Source organism: Coturnix japonica, chromosome 5 (assembly GCF_001577835.2).
Source record: "Coturnix japonica isolate 7356 chromosome 5, Coturnix japonica 2.1, whole genome shotgun sequence".
Taxonomy (NCBI): Eukaryota; Metazoa; Chordata; class Aves; order Galliformes; family Phasianidae; genus Coturnix; species Coturnix japonica.
The window spans coordinates 16,310,371-16,333,804 of NC_029520.1; the positions used below are offsets into that span (position 1 = coordinate 16,310,371).

Below are 23,434 nucleotides of genomic sequence, written 5' to 3' on the forward strand. Positions count from 1 at the left end.
GTAAAAGTGGTAACAACGAATTTGATTTCTTTTGGACTGCTAATTGAAGCCTTGAAGCAGGCTGCAGCGCTGCCAGTCTTTGCTTGTGCCTGCGTGTATGTTGAAGGAGCCGTCCATCACCTCACGTCTGTGGGTGTCAGTGCCCCACAGCGGCACCAGCTCCCCCGAGCAGCGAGGAGGGCAGAGTGCTGACTGCCGTGCCTTGGTGGCAGGCACTAATAAGGCTGTGGGTGAGACACACTCTGTGCAGTCATCTCGCTGTCTGTCAGGTGCTCCTGCCCTGCAGAGCTGCAAGAAGATATTTGCTGAATCACAGTGGCTTGATTTAACACGCAGTGTAGCATAAGGAGAGCCTGGAGAACCTACACTGAGCGCAGGGAGTGCGGCAGCAATGCCGAACAGGTGTACTAGGTGCTCCTGCTTAGGCTGTAACTGGCATTACAGTGTCTGCCTCTCCTGCCCTTGCGTGGGTGATCATGGAAACTGCTTTTGCTTAGCGAGACATCAGACATTCACAACCCAATTGGAGAGATGAGACCAAACTCATCAACGATTTTTGCAGGAGGCTGAGGAAGAGCTTTGATCATCGCCAAGTGAAGCCTTGACGCTCAATTGCTAATGTGCTGCTTAATGAATTTGTTCTGTCTCAAGGGAGGAGCACTATGCATGTGGTGCTGGGTTCCTGCATAGAAATTGCCCTGTGAAATCACCGAGAAGACTAAAAATTGTACATCTGTATAGCAGAAATTGCTCAATCAAAGTAAGAAATAAAGTTGTTTTGAGGCTACCCTGAGATGTTTTAAATATAGCTTAAAATGTAGGAAAAGAACCTGAAGTGATACATTGCATGCGTCAGGGATTTCCTTCTTCACACCTTTAAAATACATGGGTGATTTCCTGGAGCAGTGAAAAGCAAACACAAATGTTACGATAAAAAGGTCAAAGAGAGAAACTTCAATGTAATTAAGCACTCGTTAGTTTGAAGTCTTGGTGAAGACCAGTGGCTACAAGGCTAGATAGAAAAGTCAATGAATTGTTCCACCAGCATCTGAACAAACCGAGTGATGGAGGAACTTGTTCTCTCAGTGTGGCAGTATTCACATTGGGCACTGATGTCAATATTCACAATAGAAAGGCCAAAAAGCACCTTCTGAGCAAAGGACAGAAACAATTTACTGCTGCCGAGCTTGGCCTTTTGCCACGAGTGCAATTAAAGACACCACCTTGCCTTGCCATCTCTGAATAAATCCTTTGACACGTGGGGCACACAAAGCTCTGCACTGTGCAGACCAACATGAGCTGTACGTTCCAGAAAGTGCTTTAAAAAAATATCCAAGACTCCACTATTGGGATTTCCATTTTCCCAGCACTTAGAAAAGAATATGCCATATTTGCTTCACCAAGCGTGTGGGCAGACATATGTGTATGCTTTACAATAAAAAACATAATATACTCTGGAATGTGTCCTTTCCCTTTTCTAGGCTGAGGCAGGTGACCAGGACAATGAATGCAGACTATCGCTGTTGCATTTTCCTGGTTGCCAAGTCACCCTTGCTAAAGAACTGCAGTGGAATTTGCTTAAGTGACACCTTGATAGATTGCCAGGGAAAAGGCATTGTGCTGTGCATCTTAGTGACTGCATGGATCCATCTGCACACCTACGCTGAAAAGGTTGTCTTCACGGGCACATATCTTAGCCTGGAGAATTCTTCCTTTGTTAACAAGCTTTTCTTCAGCATGCTGGTATTTTCTTCTGAATTGAGGCTGCAGAGATAAAGTAACTGATATGGAATTTGATTTTTTGGTTACAAAATCCTAAGCCTGTTTTTCTGACTCCTGGCCAAGGTCGTTTTGTTGATTATCTTGCTGCTTTTGGAAAAAGGAACTCCAGAGTTCTCAAAGCTCTCATTTTCTTTGGTGAGAATGAAGTCATCTCCTGTTTGTGTATTGAGATAAAATAGTTTAGCAGCTTCTTCACTGAACAAGTTGCCAGTTCATGTGATTTTTTTTTATTACGATTTTTTTTCTGGAAAAATAGAAAACCCCCATGAAGCAGATATATTCATTGCTGATAACACTGACTTTCCAAGGACAGCTGAAACATACAAGGAAGAGAAAAACCATAACTGGACAAACAGTTCGTATATGGGAAGAAGTGTTCAAGTACGGGAAGATTTTGAGGGTTTTATTGAAGAGGAAAAGGTAGTTTTGAAAAGAACTAGATGGCAAGACACTATACAAAACTGGGAGAGTAAGCAGCTGTGTGGAAGAACAAGCATCACCCAGGAAACTGAAGGTGAGCCCAAACAGGAGCGGATTTCAAAGTCTCATATTCTTACAATATCTGTGAGAAGAAGCCCATAGATTTTAAGAGACTTGATTGTGTACAGAGATAGTACAAAGACAGGAATGCTGTTTGTGCAGTACCAGAAAATAAAGATGATTTCAGCAGTAGTGATATTTCAGATACACTGAGGTGACTGGAGAGAATCTTTAAAACGACAATCAAAAATCAAACAAAACACAAGAAGCACATAAGCTAAATACTGTTACAGTCAGTAAAATCTTAATGAGGCAGTAAATGGAGTAGAGAGCCTTATTTAAGCTTTGGGGACACAAGTAACTATGGATTAAAAAATCTTGGAAGGAAGCACTGTGTGCATGTGGGAAGAAAGAAGACACCGAATTTTCAGGAAATACTAAGTGTTGAAGTACTCTGAAGATCTATGCAACAAGCTGTCCCAGAAACAAAGGGAAGCAACCGGGAAGGAAAAACTGCATTTAAAATGAATTCTTCTATGTTGATGTAGTGCGTGAATCATGGAATTGGATGAAGTTCTACTATGAACACAGCAGGCGGAGAAAAAAACAGTGAGGGTGCAGGCTAGGATAGTAATACAGACATCTCAAGAAAATTAAGAGCCCATGACAGCAATGGATTGATGAATTTCTTCTGTGGTAATGTAACGGGTAGCTTTGTGTTTCTGGTAAGCAAGTGCCAACTCCAATCACAAAAAAGGAATCTCCGTAAGCAAATTACTGCTACCGTTTCACCTTGAGTAGCAACATTAGAGCAGACTGTTCAGGAAGGCAGCAAAGTGAATGCTGTAGTTTGAGAAGATTCAGGGTTAACATTCCTACTCTAGTTTGTAGAAGTAGTTCTGGAATCTGCCTAGGGCTATAGGAAGCTTAGAATCAGGGAAGCCTGTACAGCCAAGAAGCAGCATCTTGTGCGTGCAAGCCCAGACACAATCCATCTCTTAATGGATATCCTCAGTGCACAGGCATCCTGGGGAATGTACTGGGAAGAAGACAAGGTAGCGCACAAACCAGACCTTACCTTACAAAAAATACAGTGGAGCTTGATGAGGAACGGCCTGAAAATACCAAAGGGTTTAAAATGGTGTCAAAATGCAACTGATCCTCTTTCGTTCACAGAATGAAAGAATGGAGAAATTGCCATCATGGCTCTGTCTGGCCTTTTAAATGGCCACTTCAAGCACGCATTTATACAATTTATTAGAAATTAGCAGAATATTGAATGCAAAATGCTTTTTAATTAACTTAGTAACATCATGCTAAAGGAGAACATCTGTGAACTATATTTTAAGGAGCTGGCTGTTAAATAAAGATAAGCTGTATTTTTTTTCCTTACTGAACAATGGTCACATACAACTTGTACTTTATAACAGATTTTATTTTCCATGTACAAGATGCCTGTGCTTTACTGAATTCAACATTAGGTATGTTTTCAAAGGCAAATACAGATAAACCAGAAAAAAAAAACAAAAAACTACTAGGCCTTTCCATTACTCCAAATATGCTCATCTTGGTTTCTCAGAAGGTATATATTAAAATAAAGCAAGTATATTTATCACTTTTAATTAAGGAAAAGAACATAGCCTAGTGGTTATGTCCAACGCAGGTCTATTTGCCTTGTACTTACCCACTTGTCTGCAATTGCAGGTTAAACAAAGATGATGATCTGTTCCCTTTTGCAACAAAGAGACTGTTAGCTTCTACTGTGCAAAGTGTTCTGGATATACTTAGGAAAGTTTTTAGTAACAGCAGCTAAAGTATCATAGTGGAAACTACCCAGTTTTTTCCTGCTTATGTAAAGTTATTAAAATCATCTGGAAAATACTTTCTTAGTATGGAACAAATTACTCAGCTTCCATTTAGTAGTAAGTTTTGCTGACTGTGACATATTTGAGAATGCAGGCTACAACTGGGTATTAGAGATCGGTCTGCAGGACAAATTAACCAAACTCTGGACAACCATAATAAACAAGAATCCTCGTGTGGATTTGCTGACTGAGCAGCACCTGCTCCAACAGAACTGGTGACCATTTAACCTGTTGCTACTGTTGTGAGGAAACTTCTTGGGAGGATTTTTCTTTTTTATGAATGAATATTTATTGACTTTCCAGATGACATTGCTAGTCCTCATAAACAGGATGTTTACTTTGCACATAATAGAAAGTGTAAACAGAAATACGAGCATCAGTATATGCTCACGTCTTCAATGGTGATCCAACTCCTGCCTTCTAAAACAAAGTCCCATTGTTGTCAGTTTGCACTTCCATTCTGCACCATTTGTAGATATTCCTTGTATAGTTTTTCTTGGGTTTCGTAAAGTTTCTTTAGCTTCTTAGTTTGTCCCTTGCTGAGTTCTTTGCCTTCTGTATCATGTGTGGGAAATCCCTAAAATAAAAAATATATATATATATTTTAATACATTTTAGACTGCTTTTGCTCCTTAGAGAATTCTGTTCTCTGTTTGCCCGACATAGGAGGATAACATCAATTAATGACAAACTCTCAGAAGGAGGTGCATCTTGGTTAATTTAGTCTACTTGTGTATGTTCCCTTCCAAGCTAATGAAGGGACAGAGGGTGATGTTTTCTGGCCTCTACCAAGTAAGGGAAGCTTAAACACTAATTTCTAAATGGTTATAGTTAAGAGAAGGATAACTAATCTAAAAAGAGATGGTTAAAATACCACTTTTCATGATGGTAGCATATCAATTCCAAGGCTTAAAGCAAAAGCCCTAAGAGTTTTCTGTATTTGATGAAGAAAATGCATTCCGTTTTTACAATCTTCTCCCAGGCTCATGTGCACATTTTCCTGTGCTTGCACTCTTTATTCTTACTTGTCCTGAGGGCCTGAGTTTGAATGGGTGAAAAGGACAGGCAGAAATAGGATCAAACACTGAAGAAACAGTGCTTTGTTTTCCAAATAATGGCTTTTATTCTTACAGGAGCAACCAGAGCCAAGTTACCAGTATAGCTCCTTACCACAGGATGGAGGAGGGGAGCAGAACAGTGGTTGTTTCCATCGGCTCTGACAGAGCTGGGGATTTTGTACAAGAGTCATCCTTGCCTTGAAACAAGGGAACAGATCTGTAAACTAATGCATATTCCTATGCACAGATCTGCAGGGTGTTGCTTTATAATGGAAGGGCCAAAAAGGACCAATGTGCAATGAAAATACCCATGAGATGATTAACAGTTTGACAGTCTTGCTCCACAATGCAAGGTATGTGCAAGAAAATTAATAGATTGCTTTCCCTTTCTCTTCTTTCCTCCCTCTCCTACATTAATAACACTGCCCGAGCCGTTCTGGAACAAGATCAGCTTTGTAGACATATAATCAAATATGTACAGATGGGAAAGGAAAAGCACTCCATATTGGAAGAAAAGTTTCTTACATTTTCATCAAACTTGGAATATTTGTCGTGTTCCGATTTAAACATTTCATGTGGTGGAATCTTCATTTTTGCCAGTTTTGCTGCCTGTAATATAAAGCATGCATTAGCTGTGTTACAGCATCAAAAATAATTACTGATAACCTATCTTTCAAAAAAGCCATTCCTGGATGTGTGCAAATGGAAAAGTAGATCATAATTTGCAAATCAACGAACATTTAATTCACAATTGTTTATCACGGGAAAAGCAACTTTCATTGAGGAACAACTCAGCATATCTTAGCTGTGTATGTCCAGGAAAATAAAAATAAATTGACATTTTACATTTACAGAGAACTACTTTATAGAATAGTTGTATTGCAGGAACCTGAAACAACTCTAAACAACGTGCTCTAAAAAATACACCTGTTTTCTGCTTATTTGGTTCCTTAGTGTGTTAAGTGTAAACATAAAATGAATACTGCTATTTGTAAAGAATGTTTAGTGAGGATCTCCCGCAAAGGGAACCTTTATCAACAGTTTCCTGCTGGCAAGAACACATTTCTAAGCATGTCACAGCAGGATGAGGATGCAAGTAATTGCACTGAAAATAAATGGAACTTCTATTATTTGTGGATTAACACATCTCAGAAATCTTTCCAACTAGTTTACACCAATGCAAGGGAATCAATTTTCTGAAAGAATGAAAAAAGCCAATGAAGGAAGTAATACTGTCTACAGACTGAAATACATGCTACAAAGTCTGAGAAATTTCTGCATTCTTCAGTCTTGTTTTCAAAGATGGCTGCTCTATCAAAGGAGCCATCAAGGAGATGAATATTCAAATATAAATTGCAAGCCAAGTCAATTTTGATCAGGAAAGCACAGAAAAGTAAACAAATGGAGGCCCAGTTAAGGCTGGGCACACAGCCTCTGTTCCAATACAGTCTTTCTTGCATTTAACTACTGCTCTTAAAAGTTTTCTTCCAAATCAGATTCTTTTAATCTGAACACTTACTTCCTGCTCTTGTTTTTTTCTGGCTGCTTCTTCTTTCTTCCTTTTCTTCTCTTCTTCAATCTGTGAAAGGCAGTGTCAATGAGTTAAAGGTAACTGCTTCATTTGGTTGTTTTCTAAAAAATCCGAGCCAGCAGCTTCCCTGGATATCCAATTACAGACAGAACTGGCAGCATAACCTACAGCAAAAACACTGTGCCTTGTAATTAGGATTGTCTGGTACTTCTCACTGTAAGACTTTGATTTCATTTGTTTTTAATCACAGCTAAACCAGTTTTAACTGTTCAGAATGTATTTTGCATGTGAAGTGCATACCTGTGGGAAAAAGAAAAAACCTAAAAAACCTGCAAAATAAATGGTCGTGACATATCATAGGGAAAACCGTTTTGCAATTGACTTCAAAAAGACCACATTTCCCTGATATTTTAAGCTCTTGCATCAAACTGTGAAGAAACTACAGCTTCTCAACGAGTTGTATCCTGTGATGTTCCTAGGGAAACAGCTATCCCAATTTAGACAACTTAAAAACATTAAAAAATAAATCTAGCATTTGCTTAGGAGAGACACATTAGATCTCCAAGGGTTCTGCCAATACTGAACACGATACTGTTTTCAGATTAAATGTACTCTAGCTGCAGGTTCCACCCAGCAGTTACATACAAACTGTCCTCAAATGCTTTTTTCCTTTCCTTTCTATTTTTTTTTTTTTTTGGCTGGAAACACCTGGAAATGGCCAAAACTCTGTATTGTTTTTCTCTTAACAAAAAGTCCTCAGGGAAGGAGAAGTGTTTGGAAGTCTTCCAACAATTTCTTGCCATGATAGAGGTTTATATTTGTTAAAACTAAAGACATACATATAAAGCGGTACTTCAAAATGTTACAAAGTCAAACATTAAGCCAGTAAGTACCAACAGAAAAGCGTCCATACGGACAGTTTGTATATGATTTAGGCCTCATTATCTTTATATAGCAATATATGAATTCTTGATCCTATACTCTGAATATCTCACTTATCCATGCTATATCAGTTATAACTTACTCAGTGCATTTTGTTTCCATATAGCAAATGAATACAGTCCGGTTCTATTGAAAATGTCGCCTTCATTTATACAGATGAAAGAAGTCAGAATCAGTCTCTCATTGAAATGATTCTTTCAGAGAGATAAGACAGCATGTATGCAATATTCAACATCCCTTAGTTATACTAAGATTTATAAACAAAAATAAACAAAATTTAAATATATCCCATGCGGAATTTTCTAGCAGATACTGTTTTAAAAATCCCCTTCTTGAACACAACTACAATTTCAGTATCCATTTTAGTATATAATTTTCCATACCACTAGGCCTGTAGATTATTAGGAAATATAAAGGTATACACAGTTTATATATTACTTTAAATGCAAGAAAGATACAGAATAAAATAATAACCTTTTTCTTTTCTTCTCTTTCTTTCAATAATGTGTCTTTATCCACTAGTTTAACCACAGTTGGAAGTCCTGAAGAAGCAAAAACAGATGAATGATTTTCCAGTGCTTCAACTGTCAAAAATAAATGTATTTAATCTGCAATAACTTTTTTTTTCCCAAGCTGAATGCAAATACAACTGAATGACTACTTAAAAATGACTAAGCAATTAGATACTATAGAAACAGATTTGTGCTGTATATTTTTATTCTATGTATACTCTAAAATGCATTCATACGATATACGTATGCATTAGAATTCTATTAAGCAATCAGTTTGCAGTACTTGAGAATGCTGGATTATTCTATGCTAGTACCGATAGCTTGTTTTCCCCCATCTTCAGAAAACAGCACTGTAAGAATAGCTATCTACAGAGCTGCAAGACACTACATTGGGTACCTTCATGATCTTCAAATCGAACACCAAGTTCAGGGAGGATGTCATCTCGAAGAGCATCACTCAACTGCAGCACTTCAGTTACTATGGAACATGAAAAATACAAATAAGGTATGATTTATTTGGTGGAAGTACACATCCATCCTGACACACGCTTATTTAACTGCAATTAAGAAATTGCCATTCTCTCACACTGGCCAGAAAAGAGCCTAATTGTTTTAAAGCAATTAGTGTTCTTAAGTAAATTCTCTCTTCTTTTAGCTACAGAAAGCACGTTTCTGCAAGGACTCGGAATTCATAAATTACTTCCAAGATACTCCTATTAGTCCTGAACATTGTCATGAGAGTTTCAGTTCAGCACCGTAAAAAAAAGTTTTTAAATGAATTTATTTATGTATATATGTATGTATTCATATATAAATATATATAAGTGCTGTTAATTCTCTGTCTCAACACTTCCAGGATGCAAAAAAGTTACACTGTTGGAATAGAATAGATTCATATAACAAGGAATATGGAAATTTCTGAACTGGAGTGGGCCTGCAGTTCATTAGTCCTGTAACCCGATGCTGCGCATTCTTTGCAGTATATATTTAATAATCTATGCAAAATACTTAGACTGTGTTATAATTCCAGTTACTTTTAATACCCACATAAAACGTATAGCAAACTCATTAAATTCTATTGAGTTCTGATTTCTTATTTTTATTTCAATTTGTGGGTTAAGAAACATCATTTTTATATCCCCAAATGCCCCTTTTGCCTTGTGTTAGAAGACAGAACCTGACTTGCACAACATTCATCGTAACCATATTTCCTTTTCCAACTAGTTTTCTCATTATTTTCCTTATTCAAACTTGTCAAAACAAAGCATTTCCTCACTTCACAAGACAGGAAAGCTGTCTTCAGAGATAAAGGAGTGGAGTAGAGCTGGCTTTTTAAGAACACCTTTCACAAAGCTCTCTATTCCCTAGCACAAGAACTCAAGCAGAGGAGGCAGGAAACCAATATGGTTGAGAAAGGACCTGCTGATCAAACTGAGGGAAAAGAGAGGGGGGGAGAAAAAAAAAACCAAATACGTGCAGTCAATGGAAGCAGGCCTGAAAATAATACAGGGATGCCGTCACAGTGAAATTTTTCAATCAGAGAGTGGTGAGGCAATAGCTCAGGCTGCCCAGAGAAGCTGTGGATACCTCAGCCCTGGAGGCGTTCAAGGTTGAGTTGGATGGAGCCCTGGTCAGCCTGATCTAGTGGGTGGCAGTTCTGCCCAAGGCAGGGGAGGTGGAGCTAGATTATGCTGTTTTTAAGGTGCCCTCCAACTCAAGCCATTCTGTGATTCTTTGATAAGGTCTATGATAAGAAGCTGACTTATGATAAATGTACCACATGCAGAAATGAAACAATAATATGCACATATGAATTAGTAAAACAAAATGCAGGAAATTAAATGTTGTTTCTGCAACAGAAGGCCAACATAAATATGAAGCAAATGAAGCTGTTTATCTTATCCTGCTGTTTAATATGTTTATTACATAAAAGCCTCCCAGAATCACAAATTAGACAGCAGGTTCCCCCGTGTATGCAACAAATAAACCCTGCAAAGTTTGCCATAAATCTCAGTCACATGATGTAAAAGATGAAGGAAACAAATATAAAGCTGAGAAATAAAAGTAAGGCAGCTTTGTTATGAAAGCCTGTTTTCACTAAGGATGAACATGCCAACTTCACAGGGAAATGAATGTGATGAACTTTAAACAATTAAAGTATAGATAACTCAGTTAATTCTTTATTCTCTCTAACTCTGCCATAAAAAAAAAGAAATCTAGCTACCTCATTAAATGTACAGTAAGTACCTCTGAAATCTGTTCTCAAACAGTTCAGTTACTGCTGTGAAGGGCAGCTTTGCAGGTAGGACTGACCATGTTAAGAGTTTTGGCTTGCAGATAAGATGCATGTAAAACTGCAGAAGTTGGGCTAATGACAGCAAAAATGACATGAGGCTTGCCACATCCCAGCTTCTTAACCTCCTTACTTGCTCAAGCACTTGGTAGAAATAACCCTCCTGATCTGGATAAACAAAAATCTCTATCCCCAAAAGACTGTCCCATGTCACAGCAACACTGTGAGACACTGAGAAAGGAATTAATTTATAAGTAATGTGACGAAGACAGGCAAGAAGGGGAGGAGAAAGAAAATCCAAGCCAATTTGGGAATGATGAAACAGTTCTTCCAGGGTACAATGGGCGGCTGCAAGACACAGAGGACACAGGAACATGCTAATGGTCACTGCAGGATTTCTGATAAGAAGGGCTAGGAAACCTCTTCTAAAAAGTCGCAAATTAGCGTAACCTCGGTGACAACTAACAGCGACTCTGAAGGACAATTATTTTATTGTTTTGATAACTATACATGTAGTCATAAAAGCGACTGTAATCCAAACATCCTCTGGTTTTGCAGATAGCTATTTCCTGTTGCATTTCCACTTATCACCTGTTTTGACCTGGTGTTTTTGGTTTTTTTTTTTAAGCAAACCAGATGTAACAGAACAGAGAGCTTCAGTTCAGGTTTCTGGAACTTATTAAGGGGCTTTTCATAATTGGTCAGAAGTGAAGATCTAGCTGAAGTAGATGCTACTAAAAAGTAGACGTATTCAGAGGAAAATAGATCTTAGGCGCAATATTTACTGAGGTAAGAAACTGTATCAGCTGAGAAGCAGCAACCCATTCAGTTCTATTCTTTGATACACGCTCTTGTATTCATGAAACAAGATACACACCTGAGCAGATAGGTTATAGTTCAGTGTTCTCCCTTTAGGCAATACTGAGCTGGTTACAGAAATAACAAGGGTTCAATCCTGCAGTAAAAGCTACCACCCAGTCACTGGATTTTCACACTGCATATTCCACTAGCATCTCCTGGCCTTTGCCTTCATCTCTTTCATAGTTCTCAGAGCCTCAGAGAGCTGAACTGAGCACCATCCATTCCAATATCACAGAATGGAAAAGCAGCCCTACTACCCCCATTGCAGGGCAGTGTTCCTTGCTGGGAATTCAGCAGAATGACTCTGTGGGAGAAAATATTGCATTTTATAGGAGCTGTTTAGTTTGTCATGAACTAAGTCATTATTTTTCCTTATCACAGAATGGCCCGGGTTGGAAGGGACCTCAAGGATCATGAAGCTCCAACCCCCCTTCCTTGCAGGGACACCAAACTTCCACGTATACTAGATCAGGTTGCCCAGGGCGCCATCCAACCTGGCCTTGAACACGTCCAGGGACGGGGCATGAAGAACAGTTACACACGGTGAACCATGTTCATATTTGATGCCACTCTACAGAAGCCTTTAAAATAAACAATGAGATTACCACACCGGCTGTTAACACCAGAAAGTGTTAACTTTGACCTTGCCAAAGAAATTATGTGTATCGTACCAAGAACAAATCAGATACCTCTACTGCTTATTCAATAAAATGGTGTATTCTCAGTTACAGTATTTGCTGATCTAAAATCAGGACTAATTGAAAAACAAAAGAAATAATCTATCAAAGATTAATGAGAAATGTATACATGCATTGCTAATGAAACAATGTAATTTTTATCAATCCTTTTCTATCCAGGAGAGTCAGCACCATGCTTCTTAAGGAAGAGATGTGCCTGTTTTTTGCATGCAGTACCACCAGGGCAAAGATAGCTAAGGACTGTGTGGGGGGCGATCAAGGGCTGTGTCAATGCATAGGCTGCTGCGTGCTCTAAGGACAGTGATCAGGAAAGCAGTGGGATAGAGCCTCACCACCAGTGCCTACAAACACACCCACAGCTAAGCACTCCTTCAGCATGTGACTGTTTCCCAGACCTGTTTTCATGGGTTTTATCAATTTTAAGCCTATGACTTTGGGACTGGTAACAGATGATGTGCTGTTGCAAATAGAAACATTATCGAGGCGAAAAAAGGAGTTTGAAAAAGCATATTCAGAATACTAGATGTTAAAACCAGTTACAAATGCAACAGAGAGGCACAGTTACAATGAACAAATCTGGCGGCAGTTCCAATGAGTTGTGATACATTTGGGAGAGGGCAGAGGGTTTTGCACTGTGTCCTAGAAACACCTTAGAGTAAAACAGCACAAACATGCATGATAGGAAATGAAGATGCAGGCAAAGTTTAATCAGAGATATCTTTAAGATCACTTAAGTAGATGTCACAGGGTAAGCAACCAATGGCTACAGAGATTTGTTCCTGCCTGAACAGCAGAATAATGATCCATTATTAGTAGGAAATCTTCCCTAGCATCAGGGGCTGCACTAGAGCACAGATCTACTGCAGAGATAAGCACATAAGGGCCTGTGCAGTTGGACAAGTAAAATCTCAGGGAGCATGAGATAACGAGTGGTGCTCTGAACAACCCATTATTGACATCTTTCGCAGAAGTTTTCTGCATTTCTCTACCTTTTAGTTTTAACGTAGTGCATCCCAACTAGACAGCAATCAGATCCAGCACTGTTCTTACTCACCAATTTATTTCAGGCAAAAAAAAAAATAAAATCAATACCTTCCAAGTAAGAAACTCAAGCGCCAGTAAGCAGCCTTGTACCAAGTACTTAAAAATGATCGACAAGCAGCCCCATGATATTCAGACCTTACTGCTATTGAGGGAAAGCCAACTTAGCTCAACTATCAGAGAGCAAAGAAAAAAAAAATAAAACACATGTTTATGTTAAATAGTAAAAGGTCAAAAGTCACATTTTAGACTAAGGATACACACACACTTCTCACAAAAACTTGGAAAAGAAGCCCAAAACAATTTTTAGGAAACTTCTAGAAGAATTTGCTTAAGAGAGCACTGAATTATCAGCTATGCTAGCAAAGAAGGAACATCTCAAGCTATTTAAACACAGACTGCATTAGTGTGTAGCAATCTACACTTTCAGAGGATGCAGTCTCCCTGGGGCAGGTGATGGCCACTTTGAAACCTAGAAAGCAGGAGCACTCTTTACTTAGAGAAATAACAGCTACTCCTCTTCATTCCTAACCCTTTAGATTCTTCAGAGATTCAAACAAAGCAAGCCTAGCAGCCTGTAAGGGATTCCCAAATTAAAGAGACAGGTAACACAGATGAAATATTCAAAGAAACTCTGATTTAAAGATGCTTTACTTTTATTCTCTAAGCAAAACAACTGTAGCAGATGGATCCTCCTTACCCTGCCCATTTTGATTCTCGCATCCTTTGAGTCTCATATGCAATAATGCAGGAAAAAGTAAATTCTCACCTTTTTTCTCTCTGGCAATTTGTCTCACTCCTTCTCTGAACTCTGAAAGAACTTGTAGGTATGGCATCACTGTAGATTCAATCTGTAGGATAATTATTTCTACAATTAACCAACAATAGTTTTAAATGAGTTTTTAACTAGCCCATATTTACAAGCTGCTTATAACTGCTTATAACAAAAGCTGCATTACTTTGAATGGTGAGGGAGACAGAAAATAAAGTAAAAGCAGAATTTTCTTTCCTCTGTAGTTTTCAAGAGTTTCTCCAACCGTAGCAGTCCACAGAGGCTGTTATACTCTAAAAGCACCCATGTGTTATAGAAGCTGAAGGGCTCATTTAAAACATTTTATAAAATGTTTTATAAATGTGAATGTTACATGGTGACATTCACAACCAGAGCCTGAGAAGTCTTGTGGAGAAGAGACTCTGGAAACTGAGCTACAACCACATATCTACTACCCTCTCTACACCAAAATTACCCCAACCTGCAAATGAGTTGGCATCAGGAAAGCATGCACTATCATTACTTTATTATATATAATAAGAAATCTAAGGATTAAAGATTGTTATTTCCAGAATAATTAACCTGAAAGCAGTGCTTAAGTCATTTGGAAAATGAGGCTATGTAACCTGAGGTTTTCTGACTTCAGATCTCTTCCCCTTTCAAACAAATTACTAAACCTTGGTAATTACTCCAGTTGTTTACTGAGAGCTTTTGAAGAAGGTTGTGCCTTTTTTGGAGATAATGATTTTCAGATCTGTTGACTCCTTCATCTTTAATTTGGACAAAGAAACAACAGGTCTGATCCACAGCCTTCTCTTTTAATGAGAAGCTTTCCGTGTTCACCTGGTAATTTTTACTAAGAAAAGTAAGTATCTGCATGGCAGACTGAATGAAGGCATAACATTTAATGGAAGAGCCAAAACATTTTTCAAATTGTACTCCTTCATATTATAATTCTTAGAGCCTGAAATGTCTTAGGAGACAAATATAAAAGCAAAGTTACCTGCTTGGGGTACCTGGCTGCTAGTTTTCTTTGAACTGATTGCATTAAAAAAAAAATAAAATCAACAACAAGAACTAAAATATATATGTAGGTGTATGTAGTTTACTAACAGATGTTGAAATCCTCTTTCCATATCAGATTCTTTTGACTCTACTACTAACCTTAACAACATTACTTCTAAAGAGTAAAAGGCACAGCTTCTCATTCTAAGCTATTGCCAATCCTTTCCCTAAAGCTTGTCTTATCATAAACACTGCCTAAATGAAGTGTCAAATACAGGTTTAATTTTTGTTTTCCCTTAAAGGTTGGTGTTAAGATGATGCTTTTCTTTTAAAACTCAAAGTGATTTTTAACTAATTCACTACTGATGCTGGCTATCTTCCTTACTATGCATTTTATATCATGATTGGAGATTTCCACAACACAGCAATGTAACTATTTGTACAGGCAATTATCAGATGATAATCATAATAATTATCAACCAACAGGCAAGCTTTTCTCTTCCCTTGGTGAATTAAAGCTTTTTTCTGTTTATGTTTTTATTTAGTTTATTATTTGTCATATCAGAAATGTTTTAATCAGTCCTTCCAAGGAAGAACAGAAGAATAAATGGTCACAACTTTGAACGTCAGATGGTATGAGATGAGCTATTCTGTATCAGATGCTGAGCCAAACCCGTGGTATTTTTCATGTCAACATTTTATCATAAGGAGAGAGAGCAAAGTTGATAGCTTTTCATGTGGAATTATTTCTCCTGCCCATCCTGTGAAACATTACTGTTATTACAGGGCCCGTCAGCACTTTCATCAGAATCTCCCACATGTTTCAAGGAAAATTCTGCATCATAGTGGTACTGCTGGGTGACTAAAGAAAAACAGCCTTCAAAAGCCAGATAAATACTGTGGCTACAAACGAGATCAGAAAAAGAGATTGAAATAAGGATGAAACTCCAGCTGCCTCCAGGCTGGATTCTGGTGTACCACAATGAACTTTAATCAGTATAATTGTATTTTTGAAACTACTTAATACACAAATCCTTGTAATGAGTCTTTATGCTATATCATGTGCTGTCTGCAGCTACTGTGGTTTCTTAAACAGATTCATCATTCAGAAGACAAGATAATTCTTCCACTGGTTGCTGTACAATTTGTCTGTCATTAAGTCAAATAAACCTATTAAAAAAGCAAGTCTCATAAATGAAAAATCCTACTTCCTATGCCAATTAATTACATTTTTTCTGCTTGTAATATCTGCATCTGAAGTAACCCAGCTACAAATCAGAAATGCAATCACTTTAACTTAGACTTTCAAAAGAACATAGTAATTTTGTGTAGTGTACTTTGTTCCTTCACTTACATTTATGTTTTGACTGTTTCCTCCAACAGGAAAACCAATTGCATCATCACCTTCTATGGCACCAAAAATCTGATCGAGGGAAAAACAAAAAAAGGATAAAGAAGAAGAAATGGTATGCATCAAGTCACAGATACGCAAAGACTAAGCAGACTCACATCTACTAGTGTTTTGAAGCCACCTAGTTCATTTAACCCACATTTTACTGCTTTATTAACAGTATATCATAGTTTGCTTTTTAATTGATTTGGCACATTAAGCGCTGGCTTTCAGATTTAGATATAATGCTGCCAGATTTGACATTTGACTTCTGCTCTCTAAGTTTCCATGCATGTATTAAGGGCTCTGTACCACCAAACATAAGCAGGAAATATAATTTAACATAAAAGACTCCAAATCCTTCCCGGTGCAGCATGTGATACAGTTTAGGGTTGTTTCAACAGAGAAAAGTGTGGCAGATCTCTAGTTTCCTGCAAGATAAATGAAAACCGTACAGATCCCTACACCTTTGAAAAATACAGCAGTTAAAATTGCACAGCATAGTAGCAACTTTACCTCTTGCTATACCATACCTTAAGCATTTGAGTGAGATAGCAACTGATGTTTTCTAAAAGAAGTCTGTTTGGCATTTGTCTGGCAGATTTCTTTGCAGCAATATAGGAGTTTGACTGACTGACTAACGAACGCATTTCTTCTAAGACAGAGCGAGTGTCAACATTGTCACACAGTGCTTCATGAATCGCTGCCTTCTTGTCATAAAAACTAAGAAGAAAAACACTTTTTTTTACTATTTATGTCAAAAATATCTGCAACCTACTCTGGAGAACTTCTGTTAAAGAGGACCTAAATGTGGCCAGAATTCACGTTTGAAGCATGAGCAAGAAAAAGGCTTCATCACAGTGCAGCTGTTTTGCTACTGTAGACAGGCAGGTAGAATAACCTAATTGGTAATAACCAACCAAATACATTACATCAAGTGCATTTTCAGCAACTGATCTTTTAATATCTGTTATTAAAAGCAGTACAAATTGCCTATTTAGCACTTGGTATTGATTTCCTATCCCTGCTTAACAGCTTAGGATTCTGTTCAGCATTGTTCTAAAGCGGAACACCAATTTAAAAGCTAACACGGCACAAAAACAAGTGTTACAAAGCTGTAATGAAGCAATAACAGGAAATAAATTAATGCAGACATTTGTAATGGTTATAAGTAGGCAAAATAAGTAATATGGTGTAAAAGTACTGTTTTGTTGTGAATTAGATACTACTGTTTCATACAACGTCTTTTTACGAGAAAAAACAAGAAGTGATGGATAAATGTGACAAAAAAAAAAAAAATCCCTACAATATATAATGTTATCCTACTTCTTTGTCCTTTCCTTTTGACCCCTCAGTTACTTAATATTTCCCCTTCTGCCCTTGATTATCACTACCAACCCCAAGCTGAAGATGAAACTTTCAGAGGACATTACTAAACAGAAGCTTCTATACTTGGACTTAACATCTCTCTTCACCACAGAGAACTGAACTATGAAAAGATATAGTACTGCAATGCAAGACACTTTTATTTAGATTTCATGCATAAAAGAAGTTACATGAGAACTTGTTAGCAGTACGGACAATTACAAGTGAAAGACTGCAATACTCTTATCGCTTTCTCTTTCCATTCAGTAGCACATTTTCAAATACTGGCACCCTGGTTTTTGTGCACTGTTAGTCTAGTCATTTAAATTCTGTTTGTCTCAGTTTAGTCACTGCACTCTGAAACACATAAAATATTATTTCTATGGCTGTAAATACCGTATTCAAAATTATCAGTCACTTCTCAAATAAGAAGACAGCTTTTCACATATTGAAGGAAATTACAACTGTCTAACAAAGTAGTTAAACAGGACAATGAGCAATGGCAGTGTACTTAAATGAAACTGAAGTTAACAATTTCATCTACTCTTCATAAAGCTGCCGCATATGTAAGTCATTCAATGAAAAAAGAAATTAAATAAGCAGCTACATAAGGTTATTCAGAGAAGAAGAAAGAATGCTCAACTCACTTTTTGTTCAGCTCCGCTTCCTGATTTTCCCATTTCTGAAACTGGCCCGTCACATCAGTGGGAGCTCGAAGAATATCCTTCACATTTAAAAAGAACTCCTGTAGAAGAACACATTTGAAATTCTGTTTAAACTGTACAGAATCAATATTTACTAAGAAAAAATGGATTATTTCTTACTTAGGCTTATAAAGCTTATAGTTTTAACACTATTTGGCCTGGATTTATCGAGCATCTGTCACAACAGGGAAACCCACAATCTTCAAGTAACTCTATAAAATCACAGTCAGACCATAATTCAATTCTGCATCTTTGCTCTGCTGCTGCATGATACAACACAATACTCTCTGATGTTAAACTGCTTAAATACAATACCATTCAGAAAACAATTAGAAAACTTTTTATGGCAGATTTTCAGGTGTAGCAAGAATGAAAACCAAAGAATAGAAATGGCTTTACAGCAAGGTTGTTTTTTTGTTTGTTTGTTTTGCTTTGTTCTTTTTTTCCCCCATACAGGCGTCCTGTTTAGAGGAAAGTCATTTTCACTTATTTTGTGACACAAGCCAAACATTTTATGTTAAAAGAAGAATATATTCACCTGGAGACCAAAATCAACAATCTCAAAACACTGGGCAGCCTTCTTGTAGACAGTGTATGCTTAAATCACTGCTCCAAACAACACAGGGAATAGAACTGTGCCCAGCCATTCACATTACAGCTATCAGGCATAAAGCCAGAAGTTTGATGTAGCTATATATATATATATACATACATACATACATATATACACACACACACACATCTATATATCTGTATCTATAACAATGCTTTATATATATGTGTATATATATATATATATATATATATAAAATATATACCTAACAACCCTAATATATTTTACATATATATATATCTCCTTAACTGTGTGTGTGTAATGTCTGATCTGATAGACATGTTATGTGAATGTCTGTCGGACTGAGTCCTTTAAGCAAGCTAACCTAATAAACTAATCTTGTGTCTAAGTGCCAAGATGTTCAGACGTGTCAAAACTTGGAAAAAGCACCCATTTGCAAAGAAATGTTGTTGCCTGTGGTATTCACATGGATTAAATGTTCAATAGAAACACCTGAATGTTCAAAAGAAATACTATAAAGATCCACCCGATGAACACAGAAAGCAAATTCCTTCTGGGTACAAGGCCTGTTCTATTGCCTGAAATATGTCATGGCAGCACAAAGTATAAACAACTCTAGGAGGAACAGAAGGCTTACATACATTCATAAACTTCTCATACTGAATAGCCGACTCCATGGTATTACTTGAATAATCCAGTGTATCCTTCCAAGAGTGCATGAGGAAAGCCAATCGTAACTGTCGTGCTATTGGAAGTTTTAAAATAAACAAGAAAAATAACAATAATAAGCTAAAGTATTTTTAATGGTCTCCAATGTTGTCATGGCTAAGACAATTAATATTCTTAACACATCTACTAAAAAAAGGGAGAACAATACTGTCCATACAGATAATACCAATGAGAACCGGAGCAGCTATTCTAAAGTTATTGAAGAAAAAAAGACACTTAGACTAAGCAAGTTTTGGAACCTTCATTATAAGGCTCAATTACCACACATCACTCAAACTATATGAAAAGCATTCAAATTCTAAAGTAAGCTTCACCTGTATGTTTCTTCAGTGCATCTTTTATAGTGATAAAATTCTTCAAAGATTTGGACATTTTACAGCCAGCTATCGTTAAGTGGCCAGTATGCAGAAAATACCGCACCCAGTTATCGTTTTCAAAGTATGCCTGCAGAGGAAAACAAACAAAACAACAAAAATCAACACAGACTTAACACTGTGGACACATATTTCATGAACAATGATCATTTAGGAATAAGATACTGAGGAAAATACCAGGATGGCTATACAAAACATATGCAAATTTAAAAAGCAGGAAAAAAAAAGAGATAGATTTGCATGGGTTGCAATCACAGTAAAGCACACAGCTTTATCAGAAACTAAGGCCAGTGACAAACAGCTCACTCACCTCAGATTGTGCCAGTTCATTGTCATGGTGAGGAAATCGGAGATCAAACCCTCCTCCATGTATGTCCATCGACTCTCCTAGAATGGATCCAGCCATTGCAGAACATTCAATGTGCCAACCTGGCCGTCCCTGCGGAGATGAATACATTACCTGACTAACAGTTAACTGTCTTCCTCTCCCACCCATCTCACTGGTCTGTCCCTTAGCAGTTACATGGCTAAGAAAATGAGATACAGTGCTATCAAAGAAAAAAACAAAACGGCTAAGACTCGGCTTTATATACATACACTGTTGGACTTAACTATCAAACATGGCATATATATCTGTGATGCCTTGATTATGTGATGCCTTGCTTAACCTCCTTATTTTTCATCACTAAGAAAGATAAGAATTGAAAAATCTTTGGAGATAAAGATTATAAATGACTGACCAATAACAGTCATCATAAGCCTGTGTGCTGAATTCTGTCTAAAAAGTGTTAAATAAGCAGCTAGATATGCATTCTAAGTAACTGAATGACTATAGCAACAGAACTTACAATAGAATACAAGATCCTCAAAATGCAGACATTATTAATATGAAGTGAGGCCATGAGTTAAATATAAAACAGGCTAATTAATAAGGTGTAGAGGATCTAAACCCTGGTTGTAATGTCCTTACCTTTCCCCATGGAGAGTCCCATGAGGGCTCCCCTGGCTTGGAGGATTTCCACAGAGCAAAATCATTTGGAGAATGCTTCTCACATAGGCGATCCGCTGAGATACTCAGGTCACCTTCCAAAAAAAAAAAAAAAAAAAAAAAAAGAAAAAGATGTACATAATTACATTTTATTTAAACACAATTATTATTGATTTTTGGCCTCAATGCTACTGAGTGAGACTGAGGGAAAAAAAAAATAGAAAAAGAAAGAAAGAAAAAATACTCAGAACTTGAAATTCCTCATAATTAAGTTTGTTAATTCTTTGGGCTTCTTTATTAATACTTAGTTGATAGGAAAGCTGACAACAAGTATCAGCCGCTCTGCTTTCTAAGTTTTGACATGACATTCACCTGCAATATTTCTACAGACACAATTCCAACGTCCCAGCTGTAGAAAATGAAATGTAGAAATAAAGACATCCTATATTCATAGGTAAATAAGATTGGAAAACCAATTCATTCTGAAGTCAGAAATACCAAAATCACAACTAACTAATTTGCCTTAATACGCATGCAGTGCAGTCCTAGGTATCTTCTGCATCCCCTGTCTCAGTTGCCACACAGAACGACTGGTAATCCTTCAATATCTACAAGTTTATTGCTTTGTTGTTACCACAGAAGCTGTGTGTATTAGTTGCTGTCATTTCTTTATGATCATTTCACTGGTGGTCTTGCTATAACATCTTTAAAACAAGAAAATTAACCATTTCTGCAGTATTGTCAAAAAATGTCTCTTGTTAACATTAACACTTGCCACATGAGAACTCGAGAGAGACTAAAGCCAGACTCAAAGATACACCTGTCAGTTCTGATGTACAGCTTGAGATACTTGCAATCTCAGTCTTTCAGCAAACTTTTCGCTATACACTTTGAGCACAAAGAGTATTTTACTTCCCTCTATTTACATTAGTTGCAGCTTCTGTCAGGGTTATCATCTCAAATGAGTCAAACGAGCTAAGCTGCAAGCAATCTAAGCCTACGTGTGGTCTCAGTTACATTTATCACTGTTATAGTCCCTATTTGCAAAAACAGATAATTGTTTGTTTACACAGTGGCAATGATGCATTCATGTTGCCGCTAAGATGGTAGCTTAAGCTAGCATCTTTATTTGACATACACATGGGAAATCTCAGGTATCAGAGTTTAAACCAAGAAAAACATCGCATGTAATTAAATGTTTTGCTTTTGGATATTGATAGCTATCTTAATTCTGCCTACAAGTGTAACATAAAACATGTTTTAATACACTTATGATACATTCTATGGATTATTTCTAGTAATACTGTATAACATTAAGAGGATAAAATGCTCAATAAAAGTCATTATTTAAGCTAATCTGTTGCTACAGCTCTAGTCAAAAGTTCTATATTTGGATTTAGTTCAATACAACAAGGATTACAAAACAAAAAGAATGATCTGTATTAGAGAGGAATGAGAAAGAAAAAAAAAAAGTCAACAAGAACTACTTGTGATAAAACAGCCCCAGCCTGGTAGGAGAGATTTCATCTGGCATGTGGAAGACCCAGCTTCAAGTCTTTGCTTCTCCTACTTTGAATCAGACAAACAGCCACATAACTGGGCTGTACTTCACCAACCATACTGTAATATTATAATTTATTATATTATTTATTTATTGTTGTATAACAACAATAAATGTCATTCTAGAATAAAAGACTCAATGCTTTCCAGATAAAAACCCAGCAAAGTGCAAACACAAACTAAAAAGCTTTGGAAAAGAAATTTTAAGGAAAAGGGAGTGCAGCATGTAAACAAACCATTTAACTTGGACTGTAAGTTTTATCTATGCATCAGTTAAATCACTTGAAGAGGTCAACATGTGAGCAATTTATGTAAACATTATTTCCCCTTTTTACCTTCACCCTCTTGAAGAGCTTTCTGATCACCTACAGCTTCAGGAACCAATTTAGCATAGGAGTGTTTTTCACTGGAATCAAACTTCACAGTATCAAAGTATACAGATCCATTGGACACATACCTGGAAAGTTAAAGATAATTAAATAGCTTACTTTTCTATCAAGACTTTAGTAAATTGTACGCTCAAGATCACTAACCTTCTTACTTTCTCTAGTGAACCCACATACCATACAGTGCTAAAGTGAGCTGAAGTCTCACCTAAGTTTTAAGGCAATCTCATAAATACTTCAGATAAGCCACTAAATGTCAGAATAAAACTCACTGAAGAACATTTTTTGTTAAATTCTCAAAGAGGTGAGATGCCAAATTAACAGTCCCAATAAACACATACAACATTCCTTTTTAATGTTTTGCAATAATATAATAAGAATCATATTTGTTTCAGAGCCCATTTTGTCCCCCCTTTGCTTTGCTGATTTTCTCTACTGCAAGAGTGATATGAAGTATCAGAAAAAAGTTTTAGGACCACAATGAATGCTCATAGTTCAACACAGATCATCTTCAATTTTGTTGT

At 37.1% G+C, this 23,434-nt stretch overlaps 1 protein-coding gene across 2 annotated transcripts in view; it reads right to left on the minus strand.

Moving 5' to 3' along the window:
- Positions 1 to 3,537: 3,537 nt before the first annotated feature.
- The window catches only part of CARS1 (cysteinyl-tRNA synthetase 1), a 33,184-nt gene continuing 13,287 nt past the window's right edge, over positions 3,538 to 23,434 (minus strand). The window contains exons 10-23 of one of the 2 annotated variants that reach the window (XM_015864194.2): positions 22,860 to 22,981; positions 20,947 to 21,059; positions 20,287 to 20,415; positions 19,917 to 20,046; positions 19,515 to 19,618; positions 18,243 to 18,340; positions 16,764 to 16,953; positions 16,195 to 16,263; positions 13,833 to 13,914; positions 8,568 to 8,648; positions 8,133 to 8,200; positions 6,705 to 6,764; positions 5,711 to 5,794; positions 3,538 to 4,704 (exon numbers count right to left, since the gene is read on the minus strand). In XM_015864194.2, the coding sequence (XP_015719680.1) occupies positions 4,570 to 4,704; positions 5,711 to 5,794; positions 6,705 to 6,764; positions 8,133 to 8,200; positions 8,568 to 8,648; positions 13,833 to 13,914; positions 16,195 to 16,263; positions 16,764 to 16,953; positions 18,243 to 18,340; positions 19,515 to 19,618; positions 19,917 to 20,046; positions 20,287 to 20,415; positions 20,947 to 21,059; positions 22,860 to 22,981 (1,465 nt within the window). In that variant the 3' untranslated portion in view covers positions 3,538 to 4,569. The remainder of the gene's footprint in view (positions 4,705 to 5,710; positions 5,795 to 6,704; positions 6,765 to 8,132; positions 8,201 to 8,567; positions 8,649 to 13,832; positions 13,915 to 16,194; positions 16,264 to 16,763; positions 16,954 to 18,242; positions 18,341 to 19,514; positions 19,619 to 19,916; positions 20,047 to 20,286; positions 20,416 to 20,946; positions 21,060 to 22,859; positions 22,982 to 23,434) is intronic. The other variant, XM_015864195.1, reaches the window with a different exon arrangement.